Here is a 25,571-nt window from a genome sequence, read left to right as displayed (position 1 = left end):
TTTGCTTTTCTTTGTGGTCGTATAGCAAGTTATAAATATACAATAAAGTGGATGGCTTTTGATAATGTAATGCATCCAAAAGTCTTTTTTTCTTGATGGCATGAGGCAACTTGCATTGAAAATCTCATGGTAATTAAGATTCTGGGAACATACAAAGAGGCCTGTAATAGTAAATTCCCTGTAGCACACTGTACTTGCTTATAAATGGAACAGCTTTAATCTCTGAAAAACAATCTGCTCCCTACCCCATCCTGTGTGAGCAACGGTGATGACTATGTGATATGGTACGTAATCTTGTCTTTAACCATATAGATCATATTACACTGTTGGTCCCTGGGCAGAGTTTAGAAGCCTTCTGGGATATTCTGAGTATCCCAAAACCTCTATGCAAATTGAATAAACAAATCACAGTAATATTTCAAAGTTCAAAGCAAGGAGCAGGGATTTTTTATTTTTATTTTGAAATAAGATTGATTCACCCATATGACACAAACTGTCATATCCACCTGTTTGGAAGCTGCTAAATGTGTATTCCCACTTAGTCTGGAGAGAATTACCTGAGGTAATAAAGAAACTCAGCCTTTGGTGGCCTCTTCACATTTCCAGAATTGTCACTGTTTCCACAATTGTGTGTCACAGAATTTCCACAATTGTCTCAGGCCTTGGTGTCCTGAGAAGCTGCAAGTGGATGTGAGCTTGATGAAGTTCTAGTGTGAATGCCACCAGCAGTTGTCAGTCTCACAGCCATTTTGCTGGCTATGTCTTGTAGCTTTTCAGGGAGGCATGAGTTCTTAACCAGAGAGCCCTTTTGCCAGATGTGCCTGGAAATGTCTGCCCTGGCCATAGAGACCTGATGGGGCTTTGGAATATAGGGATGAGGCCTTGGTGAAAGGTATGAAACACTGGTAAAAAGCATGAGACAAGAGATAGAGGGGTGGTGTTGGCAGTGGCACTACAGTAACCCCAGACATGTGTTCTTGGGCCACAGTGTTCCTGGAGAAAGCCCTGGGTGAGGATGGCCCTAGTGCTGGATAGTGGTGTCTCCAAGGTAACTGATTTCACAAAGGGATGTACTGGATGATAAATTGTCTACACCCAGTGAGCTAACACAATGCTTGTTCTTCAAAATCCACTGGCCTGTGGAACTGCACAATGCCCATTGTGTAAGAAGGAGAACTGGAAGTCCACCAGCCCCAGTGTTCTGCCAGTTTCACCTGGGGTCAGTCAGCATTGGGATTACCCACCAGCAAGGATCACCAAAGAGACCCCTAGGACAGAAGGATGCATGCGTAAAGGGGAGGGAAAATGTGTTCATGATTTTGAGGAAATTATTGTCATATTTATATTTATTCTGGAAAAATCAATATGAATATGTATGTAAAATACAGTATATAAACAGAAACTTTCCCAGTACAGATTCTGCATGCACAGTGTTTGGAGGAGATATCTCCTTGCGCATCCAGCCAAGTAAAGAATGTCTGCTTCTTAATGAATATTGGTGTTAAGGAGTTGGGGTTTTTTTAACTGAACTTTTTGCAACACTGACATGTCCCTGAGTGACAGGTTTTGATGTTGGCTACTGATTTTCCCGAAGTGATGGATTGTGACCTTACTGCTTTATCTGGGCACTGAGTCTCACCCAGTCAACTCATGTCTGGACTCCTGCTGAGTCAATGGTTGAGGGTTGGAGCATTAAGTGAGGCCTTTGGTGCCAGCGTTGTTTGAGGGGAGTTTTTTATTGCTGGTCTTAGTGTCCAACCCCAGATCCATTAGATGAACTTCCTCAGCCTTGACAGGTTCAGGCAGCTGAGGCACCCAGGAGTGCTCTCAGCAGCAGAGGTGAACTGGAAGGAGAAATTACCTTGAAGAGCTGGGAGGGTTATTTCTTGAGGGACCTGGGCACTTACCCCCTTCCCCAGGGCAGATGGTGATTGCTACACCTCTTCCCTTTCTAGTGTGACACCACTGCTGCAGCACTCAACAGCTCCCAGCATCTCACAGCTCCCACCATCCCACCGCAGTACAGAGCATGACCATGGGAGCTGCAACTGTTGTCCCCCAACCTGGACAGCTGGGACAATGCTGCCTATCCATGCATCCTGCAGCAGGCTGAGAGCAAGCCCAATTGCCCCCTCTGCAAGGCAGAGATCCTCTCCACTGTGGGCCATGCAGTGCAGGTGCAGGTGGGCCTGACTTTGAGGAACATGCTATCGCTCCATCTGCACTGTCATCAGTTGTTGGCCACCAGACAGGAGGACCTCATGGCTGTCTAGCTGCCTACAGACCTGCAGTACTAGCAGAACAACCTGTGGAGTACTATCTACCTCAGGTCTCCTGCAGGTGGCCTCCACCTGCATACTTGGGCATCCCTTTTCTGTGACCACCCAGATTTCCTCCAGTCCTTTCTTCTATGGGTACATCAGAAACTGAGACTGACCATTGAGAATCAACACTTGCATGTAGTGGAGGACTTTGTAATGCTCACCCTATGCTGCTTTGGGCTGAACATAGATTTCTTGATCCAGCATGAGGTTCAGCCTCAAAAACCACATGTCAAGGTTTGTACAACCTCACCAATGTTGCAGTGCAGCAGTGCAGCAGGGAGAGCCACCATCTGCTGGACCTAGAAGACAGCCATGCTGCTGAGGAGCAGGAGGGCAGCCCCCTGATGCCACCCATCCTGCTGCCTCATCAAGGGGGTCTCTCACACCTCACCCGGTCCCTTCCAGCAGCCCTGCTGGAGCTGAAAAGGAGTGCTCCAGCACCTCAACCACTGCTCTTCATGGGTGTACCAGCAGACCCCCAGTGCCCATATTCCCACCTACAGCAAGAAGCTATTGCCTCATGCAGATCCAGGGCAGGCTGTGCCAGGTTCCTCCACTTCCAGCTGGAATAGAGGCCATTCACTTAGCAGTACAGAAGCTCTCTAGGCTCTTTCCAGTCCTGCAAGACGCCAACTCACCAGCAGTACTGGAAGAACGCCCCAAATAATGATGAAAATGGAGCTAGGAACTGACCCAGCAACTGGAATATTTGCCAGCCCACAAGTCAATCAGAAGTCTCTCAGTAGTCTAACAGGGAAATTAGCTGGATGAAAAATATAGAATCTTAGTATTAATGCTACTGGCATTGCTATCCCAATCTGTGCTTTCTCTCCCTTTTCCTGGTGCATGGCCTCTGCTTCCTCATGTGTTGCTGGCCCCTATGGATGAGTAACATGGGAGAAGGGGTGAGGGGATGCAGCTCCTGGCCAGGAGGAGTGGCATGTTAATGCTGCTGGTCCTTCTACATTTGCCAGGTATGATTTTATTGTTCCCCCAAAGGCAAATTCTCCCCAGCTTCAGACCTGCATCTCTGCAACTGATCCCAGACAGATGTTTCCAGACAGAGGTCTTCAGGGCCAGCCTGTGTTCTAGTGCTAACTACTCTGGGCCTGTCCTTATCCTCAACACACCCTCTGCCCCCACATCCTGGGGTTCTGCTCTCCTACCAGCCTGCATTTCTTGGTGCAAACTTGCTATAGCTGATATCTTGTGAAGGCTGACCTACAGCCACACCTATGGCCACAAAATGGACGATAGGTCCTGGGGTCTCACACTTTATAAGTTTTGGTCCATTAGCATATTGGAGCTAATTGTCCAATTAGCTAATTGTCCAATTAGCTTTAGCCCATGAAGTCCCATCCTTCTTGTTTTCTCTCTTCAGTCCACCGTTGTTTATGCTCTTGGGCCTTAGATCTGGATTGGCTGTCCTTGGTCCCCAGCTAGAGAAGGAATTATTTTGTCTAGCTATTCTGTGGAGAGAGCTTACTATGAATCCCAGATTTACACACTAAAGCAGAGCAGAATCTGAAAAATATAAAAGCTATAACTGGAGGCATCATAACAGCAACCAGATTCCTCCTACACAGAGTCATAACGTGTGCTTCTCTCTGCAGCACCCCCAGGGCCAGGTCAGGAGCCCAAAAAGTTCAGCAAGGGGGAAGCACAAAGTCCTGCCCCTGAGGACAGGCCTTCCCAGGCACCTGCATATGCAGCTATCCAGCAGGACACCAGTTTTGCAGATAAAGCCCTGGAGGTCGTGCCAGGCACCAAGTTGCTTATACGCCAGCAATGTGCCCTTGCCACTAATGATGTTCTGGACTGCTTTAGGGGTTTTGCCAGCAGGATGAAGAAGCTGATCCTTTACCTGGAGCACTGCATTTGATTCTGATCTCCCCAGTGCAAGAGAGCTGCACACGCTGGACAGAGTCCAGTGGAGTGCCATGAAGATCATCAGGGAATGAAGGAGGATAGGCTGAGCAAGCTGGGATGGTTCAGCCTGGAGAATAGAAGGCTCAGAGAGGATCTGACCAATCTGTAAAAAGGCCTGAACCTAAAAGGTCCTAAAAAGGATGCTGCAAAGAAGATGGAGCCAGGCTCTTTCCAGCAGTGTCTTGTGACAGGAGAAAGAATATTGAAGAGCAGATTGGGCATTATTCTGGGTAGGTGGCTCTAGCTGTCTCTGCTGAACCAGAAAACCTTGACAAGATGACATCCAGAGATCCCTTCCAAGCTCAGACTTTGTGTGATTCTGTGAAAGAATTTAAGTTATGTAAAGAATCTAGCCTAATAATTTCATTTTGGAGATATTAAATAGGAAAGTAAGGAAGGTAGTACAATTCTGCTTTACTTATGCTTGTTAGTCATCTGCAGGACACATACTGGAATGTATGATACAAGTTCAGCTTCTGCTACTAGGCAAATGACTGAAATCTAGGACTGCTAGGAAAGACTCATTATGCTACAGAATAAATGCTTTCTTTCTCTTCTGCTGATTCTTTTTCAGCTGAAACTCTTCTGTCTTCTTGACCTTACTTTTTACTTCCCAATATTGTCCTTGTTTTCAATGATAAAAACCACCACCTTTAAAATAATTCATTCACAAGGAAACAAAAACAGTAACATAATCACAAAACACTACTTCTATTATTAGAAAGAAGCCAAATCTTCTCTCTGCTTGACCCTTACTCCAAGCTATTTTCTTCATCATCTTCTTCTACTCTAACAGATGAGTCATGTTTTCAGGCTATCTGCTCCATAGTAATCTTCTTCCCTTTACAGTGTCTTTAATCTTTTTCTCCAGTCAGGACCATAGTCCAATCTTTCCCTAAAGTGCCAGGGTACTGTATGATGAGCTCAAAATTATGTCCTCCAAATGGAGTAAACAAAATAAATATGTATGCAGTATGTGAATGAAATGAAGTCCATAACCTTAAATAATGCATTCTAATCTAAGTAAGTAATGGGAGCTATTATGCATTAAAAAAAAAAGAGAGAGAGAAAAATAATGGCCTATAGATTTTCTAATAAATGAATGCCATAATTATGCCTCAGGAAATATTCATACATATATAAAAGATATGTCTTATAAAATATTTAAAATACACAAACAGGAATTAGGCAATCCACATGTATTCAACAACCTTTTAAAAAGCTGTTTAGCTTGTACTTTTGAGTTTCAAAAATTAGGAGGTTGGTTGACATGATTTGAACTGCCAGTCAACAGTGTGTATGTTTTCATTAATGTAATCTTATCTACTTCCTCAATCAAGTAGGCCACCAGTGCCACATAATATAGCATCCTTGTTCAGCATTTACATTGTATAACAAGAATGTCCTCTGATATTTGTATGGCTAAACTTAACAACGTGTTAATCATAAAAGGCTTTTGCTCCTGTTGCATAGACTACATGACAATGTCAGACAAATGTTATGGACGTGTTTGCTGTGTACTCTATATACTGTATTTAGGAGCATATGGAAACAACACTAAGTTGCTTGTATTGCACTGAAACAGTAATTTCCACAGATTTGTCCTTTCCCTTGATACAACTCTATGTCTTGCTGCTTATAATCCTTTTAAGCATATAAATCAGCAGTGCATAATTCTTAATCTTTTAGCAATTAACTGTCAATACAGAGAGCAAATACACTTTGTTCCAAAATACAATGTCCAATTCCCTTTCACTCACATGCTTCAAGACTGCAAAGCAAGGAGCTACAGAACTGGGGACCTGTGATATCTAGGGGACAGAAAGGAGTCTTTACCTGCACATATATAGGCACGCAGTCACCAGTGACGTAATCTAGGTGTGGAGTGTAAGAGAACATCTGCTCAGATAAAAAGAACATTTTCAGAAAACTCATGCAACCTTCCTACAAGTGATACACAGAGGCAGAAACTATCTAATTGCATACAGGATGTTAATCAGCATACACAGAAAAAAGGTTGGTAAGCAAATGCTTTCCTTTATCATTCAGATGCTGGAAAAAGAACTGGGTATAAAATCAGCTGAATTATAATATCGGCATTTCTTTTATAGGTAATTATTTCTTTTACATAAAACAATGTCCACTGCATGCATCAGAAGGCAATTTAGAGATATCTTTTTGCTTGCATTAAAATTTTCTGAAACTCTGCTTCAATCAGAGAAACATCTCAGTCTATTCCTACTAATTATATAGTACAGTGAGCTTCAAAACTCAGATTTTGTTGCCTATTGGTTGGATTGCTTTTAGTAAAGGTAGCGTGTTGTTTCACTGAAAAAGCTGATGGATTACTTGGAAGACAGAATTCTTACCATTCTTCTTGGTAAATATTTGGGCTCCCTGTATTTAGAAACGTTCCCTGTTTGTCATTATTCATGTGGTTGCCAGAAAATAATGAAAAATAGTCCATTGTGTATTTTGATACTACTGACTACTTCCTTTTGAATTTTATTTCATTTTCTAAAGAGATAGTTAAGAATACTTAATAGAGACTTAAGAATATAAGTTCTCATTAAAAGGAAATGTTTTCAATCCTTATGATTGCAGAGGAACAGCTGAAAAAAAAAAAAGATGATCAAAGCAGACAGAGTAAGTAAACAAAACGCTGCTTTTCCCTGCTTTCTGATTCTATGGAACCAAAAAGCCATGACAAACCAAAACTATTGTTTGGTAACCAATTACGTAATTAATTAAATTGAAGTTTTGTGCTTCCAAATTTCAAAGCAGAGGTTATGTGACAATTGTTCAAAACACTAAGTCTTTTAAAATACTATTTCCACCTTGCAAAGCTCATATGAGAGAAAATGTTGTAAGCACTTTTAAGGTCATTGTAACATTAACTGCAAGGGCAGTTACTGAAACTCTTTGTTTCTCAGGTATTTCAGAGACAACTCAGATGCCTTAGAAACCAAGGACATGAAGGCATAGAGGCCAACACACAGGGCTGTTTACATTCCCCTGGGACTGGAGAACCTGTCCGGATAGTCTTGCTGGGTCTTTAAACAACTGAATGATTGTTGTGCTATTGCTCTCTCCAGTACATTCCTTGCTTCCCAGAGTTACCCTTCTTGTGCAAGCAAAGCTGCAGACATGTCATAGCCTGTGTCTCAGGTGGCAGCTCTGTTGTCCTGTTTTCCTTTTCTCTAACAGAATACGGCCAGATCAGAGCCAGGCAAAGAAAAAGGGAGTTCTATCTGAGAAGAGCTAGCAGTCAGTTTCCATTGGAAACTTTTTTGGCGTAGAATGCTCTCAACAGATAAACAGATTAAGACTAAGGACTGGAAATAACCAGACTGCACATTAATTAAAATAAGGCTAAAGGAATTACCCAGTTATTCCAAGATAATTGTTCAAATGCAGTTTCCAAGGCTTCAGAGTAAATTTACCAAAGACAGCATGAGAAAATATTCTAGAGCATCCCATCCAAGGCTGGATGGAACTCTGAGCAACCTGGTCCAGTGCAAGCTGGTCCATAGCAGAGAGGCTGGAATTAGGTTATGTGTAAGGTCCCTTCCTACCCAAACCATTCTATGATTCTATAATTCTTTATGAACTTATTGGATTAAGTTTATTTCTAACCATGCTGATATAAAAATCTCGATATATGTGCAAAAAAATTCCACTTCATGGAAACTTGGTGAAATAAATGCAAACAAGAGATAACCCAGATAACAGAGATAACATCAGATTTCATACTTTGAAAGACAGCCTCTAAAAAAACCCAAATACAATCAAACAACCAAACTATGCCAGAACTTGACAGTAACTTAGTAGCTGATATTGTGAGAAGGATGCAAAGGATTTGGTTATACTGTAAATTAAACATGCATTTAATATCTCCGTGGAAACTGGTTTGCATTTACAGCAAAACCAAGACCTACTTATCACAGTGTGTGACTTTTTTTCCAAAGTGTTTTGAATTTGTCTAAGTTTGAGAAAACATTTCATTGTTCTGAGCTGCAGTAATTTAATTTCCTGTGCATGTACATTTTGTGAATGATTTAGAGAAACCTTATAAGCAATCATCAAAAGCAAGCTAGGTTGTATTGCCAGAATACTGCAGTCAAAAGCCAGTATCAGGCTTTTCATTCCAGGCATACAGCAGGTGACAACAGTATGATTTCTGCAACTGCAGCTGGCTGTAGGACTGTAGTCTCTCTCAGAGAGAAGCATGCTCTTTCATAATAGTCACTCTTTCCTAAAATTCACTCCTTCTCTATATGGTCTACAATTTCCCTTTAATTTTCTTTGTTTTCTGCTCCATAAATAGTATTTTGCTCAAACAAATCTAAAATAAGAATTTGTGGGCCTTTCCAATCACTTTCAAGTGTGAAAAGGGTGAACCAAAATCCTGACACAGCTTTGAGGACTAAATATTATTTTCCTGTAGATTGCCTTTTTTTCCCTCTATTTTTTTTTACTTTGAGTTCTTACTTATGCACCATTGCTTTTTTTGGCAGTAGAAATAATATAATAATGCTAAAAGAAAGCTAGGGCTGAAACCTAGTCTTTGCCTGAAGCTAAATTTACTGGGTGATTCATTTCAGGGAGTTTTTCATGCTTGCATGTGGCAAGGAAAGCTCAGCAAAGGTTTCCAAATCATAGACAAGCCATGGCATTCAGGAGGTCTTCTGTTTGTGCCCTTGGCCATTAAACAACAACATTCTGAGAAAGGCAGAAAGGCAGTAAAGGAGTCATATGAGCTGAAACACAGGGTCTTTTAATGGCACATCTATTTTAAGACTAAACTTGCAGCTACTTCAATTGTTTCTTAACATAGAAAGATAAGACATTTGGCCTGATAGGCAACACAGTGTAATCAAGAAGAATTGACAGATTAAAGCTTAAAGACTTCAGAAATTGATGGGTTTAGAATTTTTGTTTAGAACATTAAAACATTTTGCGTCACATGCTTTAACTTCATTTGTATGTTCATGTGCAATTAATGCCATGATGCATTCATTTTTAAGCTGCTCTTTTACCAACACATTTCATATGCTTTATGGTACATATAGCAGTTTCTGCAGTAATTCCACTGAATTTTACAAGTATATTCATTGAATATTGCTTAAAATGTAAACAAGCTTGAGGATTATAACAAAAGTACAGCTTGTCAGTAAGATATTTCTAAACTACAGAGTGGAGGTCACCCCATTTAGAAAACCCTCTCAGTCTGCTGAAATGTTCCTGATTCGTAGATTGTCACATAAGACATTTCAAATATTTGTAGCAATCATGGCTGAAACTTTAAAAAGGAGACTGGTCAATGCTACATATATGACATTTTAAGGATCTTGCATGATCTTCACAAGTCCTCCCCTATGACTGTTTGAAAATATGACAATTAATTTTTGCCCGAAATACTTTACAGAAGTTAATAATTGTTATGCTATAAAGGTTGTTTTCCAAACCTCAGTTTGTGTTTGTGCATGATTTTGTTTGAGACTGCAGGATGCTATTTTAAATAATGTAAATAATATAAATATTGCAAAGTTATTAATCACCATTTATGGCAAATGCCAGAAAATCCTATGGTGAAAACTTCAGAAGATGCAGAAGTTTCACAGTATGCTGCCTGCAATTTGTGTATGTTCAGTTTGTTGATCAGACTCTTCAAACTTTTGGTCTCAAATTCTATCAGACCAGAAAATACAACTTAGGCAGCAAAAAACAACATTTGGTACATCTTACAGATGTATTGTACATAACATACTTTCATATTATACATATGATAGTATATGCTTGGCCTGTTTCTTTTCACCTTTTTTAGGATTTGCCATGGGACAGTAAAAAAATCTAGACATAGTTTTGATTACAAGCTAAAAATCTTGCATAATCCTTTATTTACTCTTAACTCCTTTCTTCTTTTTTGTACTCTTAGGGATCTTTTTATTCTAGTAAATGCCAATAAGGTATTTTTAACAGTTCTCAAATTAACTCCTGGAATTAGTTTGTTAAGTTCCAGTACATGTCTTAAAACTCAGTGGTAATTATTATAATGTATATATTTTATATGTCTGAGATCACTAAATCTATTATTGCCCTGCTCCAAGCATATGGATTTCAACAGTTGCCGGAGGAATAGTGGTGCTATGTGTCTCTCTGAAGATCTTTCTCCCCTATTTCTAGGCAGACCTGATCTATTTCTTGAGGTGGAAGAGGTCAAAGGCAACAGTAAAAAAGTGGTCAAAAAATGGAATTCTCTCCATAATTGACCTTTTCAGGCAGACAGTGGAAAAAAATCCCCACAAGGCATTCCTTATCTATGAAGGGATGGTGTACACTTATCAGGATGTGGACAGGAGGAGTAACAGGGTAGCACAGGCCTTCCTGCACTATGGGAATCTGAAAAAAGGTGACACTGTGGCCCTGCTGATTGGTAATGGACCTGACTTCATCCATGTCTGGTTCAGGCTAGCCAAGATGGGCTTTGTTGTGGCCTTTCTCAACATCAATATCCACTCAAGATCTCTCCTGCAATGCATTAATATATGCGCAGCAGAAGCACTGGTCATAGAAGAAGGTAAGTTCTGTGTTGTGTTTCACTTACTGCTCACTTTCTACTGTTTCCTGCTTTTATCAAACATAGAAAATCACAGCCCTTTAGAGCTGCAATCTCTTTATATATACACACACTTAAAAGGAGTGAAGAGAAGGAGGGGGAAAAGTAAGGAAAGAGATAGTGTTGTGTAAAAAGGAGACAAAAGAGATAATGTTTAAATTTCAAGGGTATAATCACAAAATAAGCCCCATACAATTAATTAGTAGAATAAAAAGCTTAAATCTGAAACTCTCCAAGTACTGGACAAGGTACCAGGAGTAATAATCAAGCATGAGCAAGAAAACAGCCTTGGGAGATACTTTAGCATACTTTAGCATAATTTCATTTATTTATTCATTTATATGGCTTATATAAAACTTCACTGACTACAGGAAGACACAGATTCCCTTTGTAGTTGTGATTCCCTTCAGCTCAAAATACCTCCATAAAAATTTATGTTACTTTATAACTACTGTAAGTAGTTATCCCAAGGTAGCATTACTTGGAGTAAAGATTGCAGCACAACGAGCTGCAGTTTTGTCCCTGTTTATGGCATATTATGCAATACTAAGTAATTTATTTAACTTCCTACTCCTGTTTTCCCATCTTTTATACAGGTTGGCAGTACTACCATAATTCCATATGAATCTGTGAGGGTTTGTTATTTGGTACATGCACCAAGTTTTGGAACAAATGTGATTGAATTAAATCCTATGTACTAGCATCACCAACTAAGTTCATGGTGTTTTATCAATTTCAATTAAAGCCACACAAGAAATATAGGGAAATTAAACATCATGATAATTTTTCACTGTCCAGTATGCAGGTTAGCCCTCCTATGGCTGCAGTAGGTTTATACAGTGGTATGACATATCGTTTCAGTCCTAGTAATCAGGTCCACAGTTGTAGTTATTTTAATAATGACCATATTTTGTTTGTTTGTTTGTTTTAACTTGGCAGATTGTTTGGGATCAATAGAGAAAGAATTTATTTTGAATCTCTTGGAAAATAATGTTGCTGTCTGGCTGATGAGCATCAGTTCTCCTTTCCAGCATGTTCACAACCTTCCAGACAAACTAGACAAGGTGTCTGATAATCCTGTTCCATCTCATCTTAGAGCTGTCAATGGCACAAGAAACACAGCTGTATGTCTTTACATCAGGAAGTACAGGTGAGGATATGTACGAACAAAGTACAGCTTCGCCTCTGAAAATTAAGGCACTATAAATTAAGCAACAAGACACAAAAAGACAGAACTTGAATTTCTAAGTCAAGACAGGGAGGATTAATTTATTTAGAAGCACAGTATACTTTAAACCATTTTTGCCATAGCTTAACAAGGGTGTAATTTCAGTTCCTGAATTTCTACATAGATACTCCATGGCTGAAATTAATTTCTTGAATATAAAGCAAATAAAGTCAGTCTCTAAGAGTTGCTCAGAAAGGAAGAACAGTGGAACCTCTGCTTTTGATTCTGAAATGGGAGTTATTTTTAGAGTGGAAGAATGGGGAAATCCATCCGCTAGTCAATCCAAACAACTTCGTAGAAGTTATTTCTATTGCAAGTAGAAGCTGAGTGACACAGTGGCTCTCCAGAAGTTTTCCCATTCTTGCTTTCTGGCAAGGAAGACCTGTATGCAGAGTTGGTCTGCACATGACTGTGAAGGGCATGGACTTCATCCCCCAGATGAAACAGACATGGCAGAGGGGCTGGGACTACATTGTCTTACACTATCATCATCCCTTCCAACCCTAACCCCTCTATAATTCTATGATTGAGTAGCTTTACAGACCGAAAGAGTGAAGGAGCTGAGAGACTAAGGAGATATACTCGTAAAATAGCGAAGCATAGGACGAAGACTCAGAAGATGACACAAAAATTCTCCCTGTACATTCCCAACATATTCTACTTACAGCAAAATTATTAATGTGTGCAGTATATTTATAGTTATTTGCTCTTTCCCTTTGACAGGTTTTCCAAAAGCTGCTATCATCACTCATCACAGAACTCTGGTTGCTTCCTTAGCATTTACTCAGTGCGGTGTGGTTTCTCAGGATATTATGTATGTCACTCTTCCCTTGTACGACATGAGTGCTTCTCTTCTTGGCATCAGTGGATGCATTCAGTTAGGTAATATTTATCTTCTAGTAAAGTTTCATTAACCTGACAAGGCTATAGCATGTTATTATTAGGTGAATAACTGCTTGGCAACTCAAATACTATGTTTACCAAAAAGCTTTTTTAATTTTATCATTTTTATCACCTCGCCCATTTGTGGACAATATCTAAGGTATATTTATAGTTTTTGAAGCTTAGAACAGACACTTGTTGTATATATCCAGCATAAAATGACTTGAGGCCTGTGTATTGTTAGCACCACTGCATATATTCTGTAGGTTTAACCTGAAATCATATTTCTACCCTATGCCAAAAGTCTGTAAAGGCATTCACACAGGCATCTGAGGCTTTATTTTTAGTGTTAGAAGCTATAAATGCATTGTGGAAGCCCAACCTTCAGAAAAAGATTGACTAAATGTGTTGTAGAGCTTTTTCAGTCTCTTATTTGAGTAAGGCCTACAGAGTTAGATTCATCATATTAAAGTGAAAAACAGGAAGAAGGACAAAATCTCCCCTTCTAAATTTGATAATAGGAGTTATTTGTAGAGGGCTAGCAACTAGATATTTCCCAGGTACATCCTTCTTTTCTGTTGTTAGAATCTTGCCCAGATGCTGGGTTTTGGCATGCTAAGTATATAACTGGAGTGTTTTAAAAGACATTTCAGTGTTTTGTTTATTCAGGAAAAAGGCAGGCAGGCATGCTAGCTTACAGTAACTGCTGGCAAGACTGCTTCTGCCTAATAGAAACACAAAGGGGCTGTGAAAATGAGTGTATGAAGAGTCTGAAGCGATTAATTTTCTTGAAGCAGAAAATTTAGGGTAACAGCTTTCTTAGGTGTTCAGATAGAGACCTGGGAATCTGAGATTTGAATGACAAAGCTTTGAGGAGGGTGAGGCTGAAGAGTTCTGAAAGGTTTCAAGATCAGGGAGGAACAGGCAAGATGGGAAAAATGGACTAGAAGGGATTCAAAGCTTGGAAGGCCTTGGGAAGCCTCACACAGGACCAACAGGGCTTGGGCAAAAAGGAATTTTTGAAAGGATAGAAACAGGGAAATTTGTAAATTCTTGACTGACAGCAAGGGATGGGGTAGCAGATATGAGAGGTGTAGAATGAAGTGGCTTTTGGAATGGAAAGCTCTAAAAGAACATCAGGGTTACAGAAAAAAATATTGTTGATTCTCTGTTGTCAAGGAACAGAAAAAGGGGAATGGATCAGAAACAACAAAGACTCAGCCCATTTCCTTTCCACCACTTGTCACACAAACAGACAAGCTGTGAGCTATCATTTCCCCCATTCCAAGATCTTCTTTTTTCAGAGTTAAACCAGTTCATGATCTTGACAGAAACAAAATATTTAGGCTGTGACCTGTTCCTAACAATGGGAGATCATTAAAAGCTTTGGTTCTGTTGCTTCTGCTACTCTAAGTTTTTACTTACTACTCAGAAAAAGAAGCAAGGCTTAATTGTGCAAGTTTCATTTAACAGACAGATCCTGTTGGAAATAGCTTACAATTTATGTAATTAGCTGAATTCATCATTAACTGAATTAAGAGAATGACAATTTGTTGTTGTTGTTGTTGATTTTTTTTTTTTATTACAATAGTAGTAGAAGACAAGGGGTTTATTTTAAAGGTTATTTTGAAATTTCTTTTCTGTTTTCATTGCATAGGAGCAACTTGTGTTTTGAAGAAGAAATTTTCTGCAAGACGGTTTTGGAAAGACTGTAGGAAATACAATGTTATCATGTTTTTATATATAGGACAACTCTGCCGCTATCTCTGCAGTCAGCCCTGTGTAAGTTCCATTTGCAAATGCAGCTTTAAGATATAGCAAATCTGAAAGTCAGATATATTCACCCATTTCTGAATAGTATAGTATTGTCAATGTTTGATAACTTTTTACAGTGTATACAGAATTTAGGTCTTGTGTTCCTTGCTATTACCAATAGCAATCAAGTTTACACCAGCAAATGAAGCGGTGACAAAGGAACAAGCCTGGCAGGATAGGACACTTATACCCTGACACTCACAGAAGTGCCTCTGGAAAGCCAGGCTTGTTGGTTTTTCATCTGAATGACCAGCAAGTCACAGGTCAGTCAGGAAAACGTATAAGCTGTAAAAGCTTAATCATACACAATGACCAAACTAGAGTCCAAACCAGATTGAATGATTAAAGTTCAGTGCTCTGTTCCAAAGTAGTTATTTATCAAGAGAGGCCTGTTATATTCAGCATTTAATAGATGATAGTTAATTTTTAGCTCTGAAATTGATGAATGAGTTTTTATTAGTTTAAATATTTTTCTTAGGGATCTTCCAAAGGCACATTCTCTTCCATGCCTGTATATATGATGATGGATATATCTGTAGGAAGCCAAAGTACTAACAGTGTGGTTCAAAATCTTGGTTGCCCCTGAGATAACAGTCCTAAAGATATGACAACTAAATAATGATCAGGTTTGGAACAAAGTGAAATGTTACCAAACAGTGACAAATAAGTCTGAAAATACTTATTAAGTTGCAACTCTCATTTCTCAATGACAGCTTGGTTAATTTTTTGGGAAACTTTGGTTATTTTTTTTAATTTTATGCTGGGGAGTTAGGATATTACTGAAGGGAGGTGACATGAAGTATTCCTACCTACCTCAGAAAACCTCATGTACAAGCACAAAATTCAAATGATCTCCAGTGGTATTGGTCAGAGATTGATGCAAAGACTAGGAAAAAGGAAATCTGAAATAATTTTCCAGCTGGCTTGAACAGAATCTTGTTATTGGGTGGTCTGGATGTAGGAGAGGGATCAAAGACAAAAAGTACTGAAGGGTACAAGACAGGATAGCTGTTGGCCAGAACTCAAGCCTGTACAAACATTATATCAGTAGTCCATAGATAAGAAACTACAAAGGAATTGCTAGGCCAACCAGTAGGCCAAACCAGTTGTGTAAAGGTTTCTCCTGCAGGAAAAAGCAATGAGAACTATCTTTTCTTGACTCAATAACAAAAATGTATCAGAGAAGAAATAGATACTTAACTGGCAACTGGTAAAAGGGAAAAACAGAGATGACCTGGATGAGCTGGGGAAGGTGAGGTTGCTAACAGAAGTGGATCAGGTACATCAGGAGCTCTGTCAAGATCATGTATCTTACTAGACTATCACCACATATAATATATAACCAGATGTTATATACATATATTACATGTAACCTCTACTGTACCACACAGGTTCATCTACACTGAAATAAACCCATGCAGGGTAATAGGTGTGGTTCAGGACTAGGACTGAATGTGAGAGACCTGTTGGAGTAGACGCAGGGTGTCTGTCCTTCCCTCTTTTCACTGAGCATGCCCAGGTCTCACTATTTGAGAAAGAACATGGGTTTGGAAACTAGGAGGCACTTGGGGATTTCTTAATGTGGAAGAAACTCTGTGATTAATCACATTTGCTGCAAGATAACCAGCCTCGTGTACCTATCAGAAGTAAATATTAAGCCCATAGAAGGTAACAAAATACTGAGAAAGTGTGTCAAAGAATGTTTTTATAGGAAACCATGTAACTTTTAAATAAAGACATTTAAAATTCAAGGTAGTTCAGGGAAATGCTGCAGATTGTTGAACCAGGTGTGAACCAAGGTGAGAATAACAGTTTCTCCTATTGCTTGTAATCTCTCAAACTCTTGAGTTTTACGTCAAGTCTTATAGTATCACAAAATATATTGGGGAAAAAAATCAAAATCTGTCATTTAATCCTGAAGACAAAGTGCTGAGGAAGGGACAACATTACGCATGAAGGAAGTCTCCCAGTCATCCTCCCAGCTGGTTTAAAATTGAGTTGGATTACATATATGTGATCAAAACATTTATTCCTTCAGATTTACCATTAAAATTGCAGAAGAAAACACATCTGATTAGGCAGAAGCAGGGAATATCAAATTCCTATTTGACTCCTGTATTTAACAGTGATATTTAGTCTGCATTATGGTTGATCCTATAATGGCAAATAATTAATCTGCCATAAAATGCAGTTCTGGATCAAATGAAGTTGTCTGTTATTACACAGTTCACAAAACAATTTTATGTGAATGTTTTTGAAAGGCAAAAGTTTGAAACTCTGCTAAAGCATTCCAGTGTAATTACAAGGCAAAGTTCCATCTTTAAATCACCTTAATATTGTTTAGAAATCAACCATAATTTTACATAATTTTAAAGATTAGAATAACACTGCAACAAAACCAAAAGGCATTTATTTGATCTGAAGAAACCATTCCTGTTGACCTGAAATAAGTTTGTTTTCTGCTGACATTTACCCATAACAGTAACTTAATTACTCAATCCTAACTGTAACTCCAAAAAAGTGAGGGCTTCTGAGAGTCTTGACCACAGTCACATAGACAGGGGGCTGAGCAGTCTTCTCCTATGCAGAAAGCACTTATGTAAGTAAACTTTTGAATAGTTTACCACAATAATTACATACTAACATGTAACAATAACACATTAGCAACTACATTTTGACTGAAGATTTTATAATAATCTTTTGATGAATCTGGATTTAAGATTAAAATTGAAACTAATAATATGAGGTATTTTAAGCAGCTTTGAATTATTCTGCTGCTTTTTCAGGTTCCATAAGGAACATGGCAGTTGTCCAAAATTTTCTACAAAGTATTACAAAAAGAATTGGCCTTTGTGTATCACAAGTGTTTTCTAAGGCACAATTTTGTTGATACAGGAAAACTTCTCTTTTTGGTGGGAAAGGAACTTCTTTTCTATGGGAAATGGCACTTCCTTAAAACCTATTTTTTTACAGCTAAAATCTTTTATACATCCTCGTTATAGAGTTCATTAGTGAAAATTCAAACAATTACAGAAATAAAGTTTTCACCCTGTAAAACCTCCTCAACTTCAGACTAAGATTTCTTATGCTTTTCTGTTTTATTTTAAATAAAAGCAGAAAAAAAAACCAAAATAAAACAAAACAAAACAAAAAAAAAAAAAAAAAAACACCAAAAACAAAAACCAAAACATTCTGTAAAGTATTTTAGTCAAGGTGGCAGTTCATAAATGAAAATTTTTCTGTTAGAAAGTACTAGATCAATTTTAGGTATTTAGACCCACTTTTCCCAGCCAAAGATTGTATCTTTTTGTCTGTTCACAGAAAGAAGAGGACAGAGTTCATGAAGTGCATATTGCTCTTGGAAATGGTATCAGACCCTCTGTATGGAAAGAATTTCTGATGAGGTTTGGCCCAGTTAAAATATTTGAGTTCTATGGGTCCACAGAAGGAAGTCTTGGTTTCCTGAACTGCATTATTAAAATAGGAGCTGTGGGCCGTGCTGGCATCTGCTCAAAGGTACAGGTTATCAAATCAGCCAACCAATCAACCAATTAACCATACAAAAATTAAAAAAAAAATTAAAGATGTGGGAAAGGCAGAAATTATAAAGAACATGAAGGAAGAAAATGCTTCCTTCTTTCCAGATACTACACTAATAATTGGTTCATGAAAACAGAAGCCTTATTATTAGCCCCTTCCTTGACTCTATTCTCTGTACATATAGTTTGAACCCACAGTAAATATACACACAATGAGTACATAGAAGCTTGTGTACCCAATTTTTGCCCCAGAATATATTAAAAAAAACAAACCAAACTGACTGTGTAGATGTGACTACCCACAGGACTAATTAATGATGATTTTTGTTGATTTTTACTTATCATCCTTAAAACCCATATATAATAAATGATGAGGCCAGAAACTAGTTTTGATCTGACTTTTGGTATGAATCAGGAGATTGGTATTCCAAAGCAAACTTACACAAATTTGCTCTTTGACTGCATCTCCACTCATTAAAACTAGTGTCACATTTTGTCTGAAATAAGATTAGCAAAAAAAAAAAAACAAACAAAAAACAACTAATTTCTCACCAAATAAAGAAGAGAATTATTAATCTCAAACTATCTAAGCTATACATTTACATATACAACCACTGTTGAAACTCTCAGTGTTTCTACCATAAAAACGCCCTGACAGTCTCAGATGCTTTTCCAATTTGTACAGTTTCTGTGAATCATGAACATTATACTACAATCAAATACTATTCAAACAATACTAAAGATTCAGATCAGTTATGATCAAGAGCAGATTAATGACTTCCAAATGATTTCTGCTTTTAATCTGAGATGCCAAAAATGCCTTGGCATGACCATGATAACAACTCTGCAAGACTTTCAATCTTCTAGCAATCTTAACCATGTGGATGGAGGATTGAGGTAGGAAAGACTAATTAAGTCATTAAGTTGCAAGATTCTACTTGCATATCTCTGGGGCAATTTTTGAGATGTCTGTAAAATTATTTTGGATTTTTTTTTGTCAGAGGATCATCTTGATTTGCATTCCAGCGATATTAGAAATGGATGTCAGTTTTAAAGCAAAACTGACAATTTGATCAATGCACTTTATCCTTCATAAAAATGATTTGAATCTGACCCTACTCTAAGACAATGGGCTTCTTTTCATCAGTAAAGGAGATGAACACTTACCTCTGTATGTATACTTAGTGTTGCTCATCATGATATAAACACTTTTTGACAATTGCATCTTAGAATACTGTCAGTTTATTTCAGGCTGTCTCAAGTCTTCAAAAGTCAACAGGGATTATTCATTAATTAAAAGCAATTTTTATCAAAGCTATAAAATTAGTAAGAAGGAGATGGTTTTAAGTATGCATATCATATGTCCTTTTTTTTTTTTTTTTAGTTTCTACATTCTTTTGCGTTGTTGAAATATGATGTCTGGAAAGAAGAACTTATAAAAGGTGAAAATGGATGGTGTAACAAAGCACCCATAGGTAAGGAAAAATATTAGTTATCTATTAACTAACAGATAACTCAATTTAGATTATGATACTTCTGTGAGCAACAGATTTTTGACATACACCTAGAACTTGAAAATAGAAAAAACAGGAAAATAGATGCAAACAGGTATCTGTTGCTAATATATTCAATAATATATCAAAATATTTATAAAATAACCCAAAATAAAAAATTACAATCATATAAGAACATTAGCAATATTGGGGGCCCATAATATTTTTATTCTCACTTGAGAAGAACTTTTTCCTATTCCTGGAAAAATCAGATTTTTTAGTGGTTTTTTTTTTTTTTTAGGATACAGTAATTCACAGATATGTTGTGCTCTGAGGCCAGATGTTTAAAGATGCTTTCTAAGTTTCAGAATTAAAATTCTGAGGAAGAAGAGAAAAATTCAAATTATGGATCATATTTTTATATTTAATGACAAAACCAGATTTATGTATTTAGTACCTATAGTTGCACAGACTTTCCAAACTCCTACTTAAAATGGAATACTCCACCTCAAAGAGCTGAAGCTCCCAGATTGAAAATAAGGTAGCTGAGAATATGTTTGAGAAAAATCCTGAAAACTGAGTGTCATGAAAGACAGCATTGCATTTATTGAAGCCACATCAAATTTTCATATGCCTGTGTACACAAGCATGAATCCATCTGTGGCAAAGTTTTCAATTCTGGGGGAAAGGTCTTTAACACCACTAGTTTTAGTATGTAGATTAAATTACCATAGAGATAAAATTCCTGAAATAAAAGAGAGGCTTGTACAGATGACCTAAATTATAATAGGTTATGATAATGTCAGATCTCAGTGACACACAGTAGTACTAGTCATGAAATCAGCAATTATTATTGCTTATCTTTGATAATATAATAAACATAATATAACATAACATATTCTGATAGTAGTACTGCAAAAAAAGTAGCAATCTTCTATGATTTCTGATAAGATATGATTTGCTAATAATATCCAAATCAAGAAAGAGATTTTTTTTTCTTGAAAAGAGCTTGCTTCCTCGCTACAGTTACATTAGAAACTGGACAAAAAATATTGGTTTCTCAGTGAAATTGATAAAATTCCAAGTTTCATGACACAACTAGAAAAATTTTGCAGGTTGTTACACATATTTTTTAGATAACTCTGGAGCTGTCACTTGATGCAATTTGAGATAGTGATGACAGTAAATGACTAGATGATCCTCCTGTAAAATAACTTGGGGTTAGAGCAACTTGACTTGGGGTAAGAGCAACTCCTTTTTAAATTCAACATTTTGTTTGGTTGTTCTTTTATTACAAATTATGCATTTTATTTGCAGCAATGCCAGCTCCTCTTCTGAAAGGTAGTATGAGCTTTCATTCCATTTTCCATATTGAGTGTTCAAAAAAATGATGAGGATTAAATTTAGGATGCAGAAATACAGCTATGGAGAAAATTATTTGCTTGAAAACATCTCTTTACATCTGTTGAAGGAGTAAAATAAAAGTTTTTTGAGGATGGAATTATCTTTTAACCTCAGGAGCACATTGAGAAAAAAGCCAGTACTTATCACAGATAAAGAATAATTAAAAAAAAAACATGTTTAAAGGGAATTCTGAATCTATTTCAGTGAAGTCAATGGAAGTTTTGTCCTTGTTATAAATAGGACTTAGACAGGCAGCAACAAGGAGTGATGCCCAGTATGGATATGCTTCAGACCCCAGGGACTTCTTGATGATCAGGGCCCAGACACATTGTGGCTTACAACTTATTTTGTCACACCAGCACACCAGTGCTAGGGCAGTAGCACCCCTATCCTCTGGAAAACCTCAAAGCCCTCAAAGATCTTAGGTACTATACATCTTGCCTCTACATGTATTGTTTTACTACCATCACCCTTTCCAAATGATGATAAATCATCTTTTCAACAGGTAAATGCTTTTACCAGGTAAGTGATGTACAATACACTCCAAAAATCTCTTCCCTGTGGTCCAGATTTTTGGAAGCGAAGAAAGCAAAATTATGTTCCCTTTTCCACTCACCTGTTTCTTCTGTTCAGGGAAGAACTAAGGTAATGTAGCAATAAGACACATAGAACCAATGTGGCTTTCCAAAGGATTTTTAATATGATAATTTATGCTCTTAATAGCTCACTCTATATATGTTTATTTGCATCCCCTTTTCATGGCCTGCAGGTAAACCTCTTCTAGCTTTTAAAGTTACTGAGGATGGCCCATTTTCTGGATATGTTTGAAATAAAGAAGCCTCAGAGAAGAGATTCCTGTGTAATGTGTTTGTGGAATGAGATGTGTATCTTGACACAGGGGACCTCCTAGTGATGGATGAGGATGGGTTCCTCTACTTCACTGACCGGGTGGGAGACACTTTTAGGTATAGCACAAAGTCAAGAGTAAATCCAGGGAGCTTGGAAGAAACCACACATACACAGGACTGAATGACATAGGTCAGACTGAAACATGATGAATGTCAACTTTGTTTAAGCAAAAACACTAAGGACAGGAAACAAGTCCACCAAAGTTCACTCCAACATATTAGAGTTTTTCAAATTTGGCACTTCTTGTATCACTGGGATCTCAAATGAAATGGCACTAAACCAGAAAAGGATTTGTCTGTACATCTACATTCTTCAGTTAAGAATGTAGCCCACATTAAAAGTAGTCCTCTGTCACATATAGAATTAGAAAAATGTAAGTTAATGTCTATATTAATATAAGAATTATTTTCAAGAGGTGGAAAGGAGAAAATGTTGCCACTTAAGAAGTCACAGAGATCATGATGGATTTTGTCCAAGAAGTTAACGTTTATGGTGTACGCGTAAAAAGTAAGACGTTCCCTATAGTTTACGAATATAAAATGAAGATAGTAATTTCTTACTGTAACTTTTCTGTCTTGCAACTGCATGCAAAAGTACTTTTAAGGATATAAATGGTTTCAGCTTGGCAATTCAGGCTTTTCTGCATTGTTTTGAAATTTCAGTTTCAGCAAAATGCTGTATTTAATAAACATGACGTGCTGAAATTTTGTAATGAATGGAAGAAAAATTTGGGTAAATTAAAAATTGTAATGCAGAAGTGAGAAATATGAAATGAGAAATACAAAGTTATGAACTATATAAGACTTCTCTTAGGCTACAGGCTTTCAAGAAATAGTGATGAGCTAGATGTATGACAAAGTACTCACAAAGTAGATAAAGTCACGAGAATCAATGTGACATTAAGGCAGAGCCTAGCCTGAACAGAATTTTTAAAGGAAAGGTGTTTAAGTTTAGGTGAAAGAAAACCATATAGAAATACCTAAAGAAACAAACACCAACCAACAAGAAAGTACACATATTGGTAAAACCAGCTCAGTAGGTCTGAAACAGTACATTTTTGTCTTTAAAAATTCGTAAGAGCATAACAATAATCTAATGGAGTGGTTCATCTGGAGTAAATGCTCCATTTATAGAATATGGTTAGTTTACAGTAGCCTCTGATCCATGATTTCATAAAAATTTCAGATTCACACATCATAAACAGGGGACTTCTACACGTTTCACTTACAACCAGAAGAGCTACAGACTGAACTTTTTAAACAGAGACTTACAGGATCCTCAAGTAAAGCATGGTAGTAGACATTAGAGCACAGAAAAGTACAACAAAACAGTTCAACAGTTCAACAAGACATGAGCAAGCATTTGTCTTTATATGAGACTTGGTTTTTTACAAGGACCAGGTGCAGGAGGTGCAGGAGAGATGAAGTCTCCAAACTGGCAGTCTTCCCATGAAGGCAAGAAACTCTGTTATTAATTAATTAGTTCTCCTGCAGCATTTTTGCAACAACCTGTCATACTTCCCTGAGTAAAATTTTAACTGACAAGTTAAAGATCTTTATATGACTAAACCCAGTCATTTGCAGTTTTCATTTAGCAGTGGTTCAAAGGCCAAGGATAAACATTTTACCTTTTCATGACTGATTTTCTTTGCAACTTTGTGAGGGTGTTTTGGGGGAATGTCTAGTTATATTACTAGAAGTAATACCCTGCACAGGTTTCAGTAGGAGAATCTTCTGTATCACAACTGCTTGGTCTATGAAGTTTTAGGCATTAAAAAAAAAATTGTTTTAAATAAAAGGAAGTGTAATTCCACTCCTTTTGTAGGCAAGAGAAGTGTACTAATTGAGGCATTTAAAAATTTACATCTGATTGTGACATTAAAGGCTGTCACTTGCGAAACATATTAAGACCACCTGCTTGTGTACATTCCAATCTGCAGGTGACTGGCAACTATTACAGACAACAACAAAAGCTGCTAAAGGAGTGAATATTAAAGGCAGGGGGAAGGAGGTCTGTACTTCACCTTAAAAAATCTTCATTTTTACTTGCAAGGCTTCAGATGGTTTTGAAATTGTATTCTTCTGCAGTAGTTAATCTCTTCTCAATATAACAAGGTAAGAAGCCTATTTTATTGCTATTTTTTTTTTTATATTACAACCATTACCTTATCAGGACCAAGGTCAATTTTAACTGTAATTCAGTTATGCTATTGGTTTAGTTCTTCACATTCATAACCAGGGTTAAATTTTTAAAATTACACAGAAATTAAATGAAACATAAACCAGGGTATATTAGATTAATGCAAAGAAGAAAAATGAGAATTACTGTATATTACATGGATTTTAGGAATCTCTGACAACAGAATGGAGGACATCCAACCGCAGGTAGACACCAGAAAGAGAGGGGTCTTTACTTCAGCTAAGGTTTTAGAGTAAAGTGAAATACATTCCTTGAAACTATATGGCTGTCCAATATACCATCAACTACTTGACACTTTTTCAGAGCATGCCAAATGACCAGAGTCTAAAAGGGGAAAAAATGTTTAGGATTTACATGGCAGCGGGGCTAGAAGAATGGAAAATGTGAGTACTGCTCAACTCAACAAAATTAAGATCAAACATCTAGCTTTCTTAGAGTATTCCTTATATTCTTAGAGATGATACCAAGTAGGATAATCTGTAAGGATTTGGTCAATAATAGTAATGAAAAAATATGAAGCTAGAAAATAGTCTCTCAAAGTATGGAGACAGTGAATTTCTGCATCTCACGAGAGTGAAGAGATATCATCAGCAAGTTGCTTTGAGTGTTACGTGTATAAGCAAGCTAAAAATATTTGTGTGCTAGCACAGCTAGGAACATGTAGAAGCTTAAGGGAGACTTGGACTACACTCTACCCCCAGGAACATTGAGACAGACTGGGCTGCTGTATGTTTTAATCTGCTCTGTAGAAAAACGGATCTTCAGCAGGAAAAAAAAAAAAAAAAAGGCAAATATAGACAGTATGTCAGTGAGAGAAAGAAGTTATCTAAACTCTTAGAATCTTGTCAGTGCAGGAAACCTTGCAAGACATCCACATCCTTCCACTAAAAACAGCTAAGGAAAGCAGAACAAAATGATCATTCTCCCCAAGGATGAAACTTACAGGAAAATGGAAAAGGCATTTTAAAAAGTCTTTGTGTCACTTGTTCTTCTCTCTGCTAGTGGAGTAGCTAGTGGTACTACTAATCCATATCAAAATATTTAACTAATACATAGATACAGCAAAGAGGCTAGTCAAAGCTTTCTTCGAGAAATCACGGAGCACTGGGGTGGTCTCTGCAGCCCCTGGCAGCTGGAGATGAGGCACACCTCTCCACCTGCACTTGGCTTAAGTTCAGATGGCAGAATGAGTTAGTGGGACAGACCACACTGAATAGTACTGGCTTTTTA

At 37.5% G+C, this 25,571-nt stretch overlaps 1 protein-coding gene across 1 annotated transcript; it reads left to right on the top strand.

The window, feature by feature from the left end:
- Positions 1-1,015: 1,015 nt before the first annotated feature.
- LOC128782236 (long-chain fatty acid transport protein 6-like) lies at positions 1,016-22,262 on the top strand. Its single transcript, XM_053932484.1, is given in 9 exon segments — positions 1,016-1,048; positions 10,440-10,833; positions 11,812-11,992; positions 11,994-12,022; positions 12,824-12,982; positions 14,640-14,764; positions 18,119-18,313; positions 19,721-19,811; positions 22,132-22,262. Coding segments are annotated over 9 exon segments (1,338 nt in total).
- The last annotated feature ends 3,309 nt before the right edge of the window (positions 22,263-25,571 follow it).

Source organism: Vidua chalybeata, chromosome Z (genome assembly GCF_026979565.1).
Source record: "Vidua chalybeata isolate OUT-0048 chromosome Z, bVidCha1 merged haplotype, whole genome shotgun sequence".
NCBI classification, from domain to species: Eukaryota; Metazoa; Chordata; class Aves; order Passeriformes; family Viduidae; genus Vidua; species Vidua chalybeata.
Note: the sequence above shows the minus strand (reverse complement) of the source record. Positions and strands in the feature narration are given on the sequence as shown.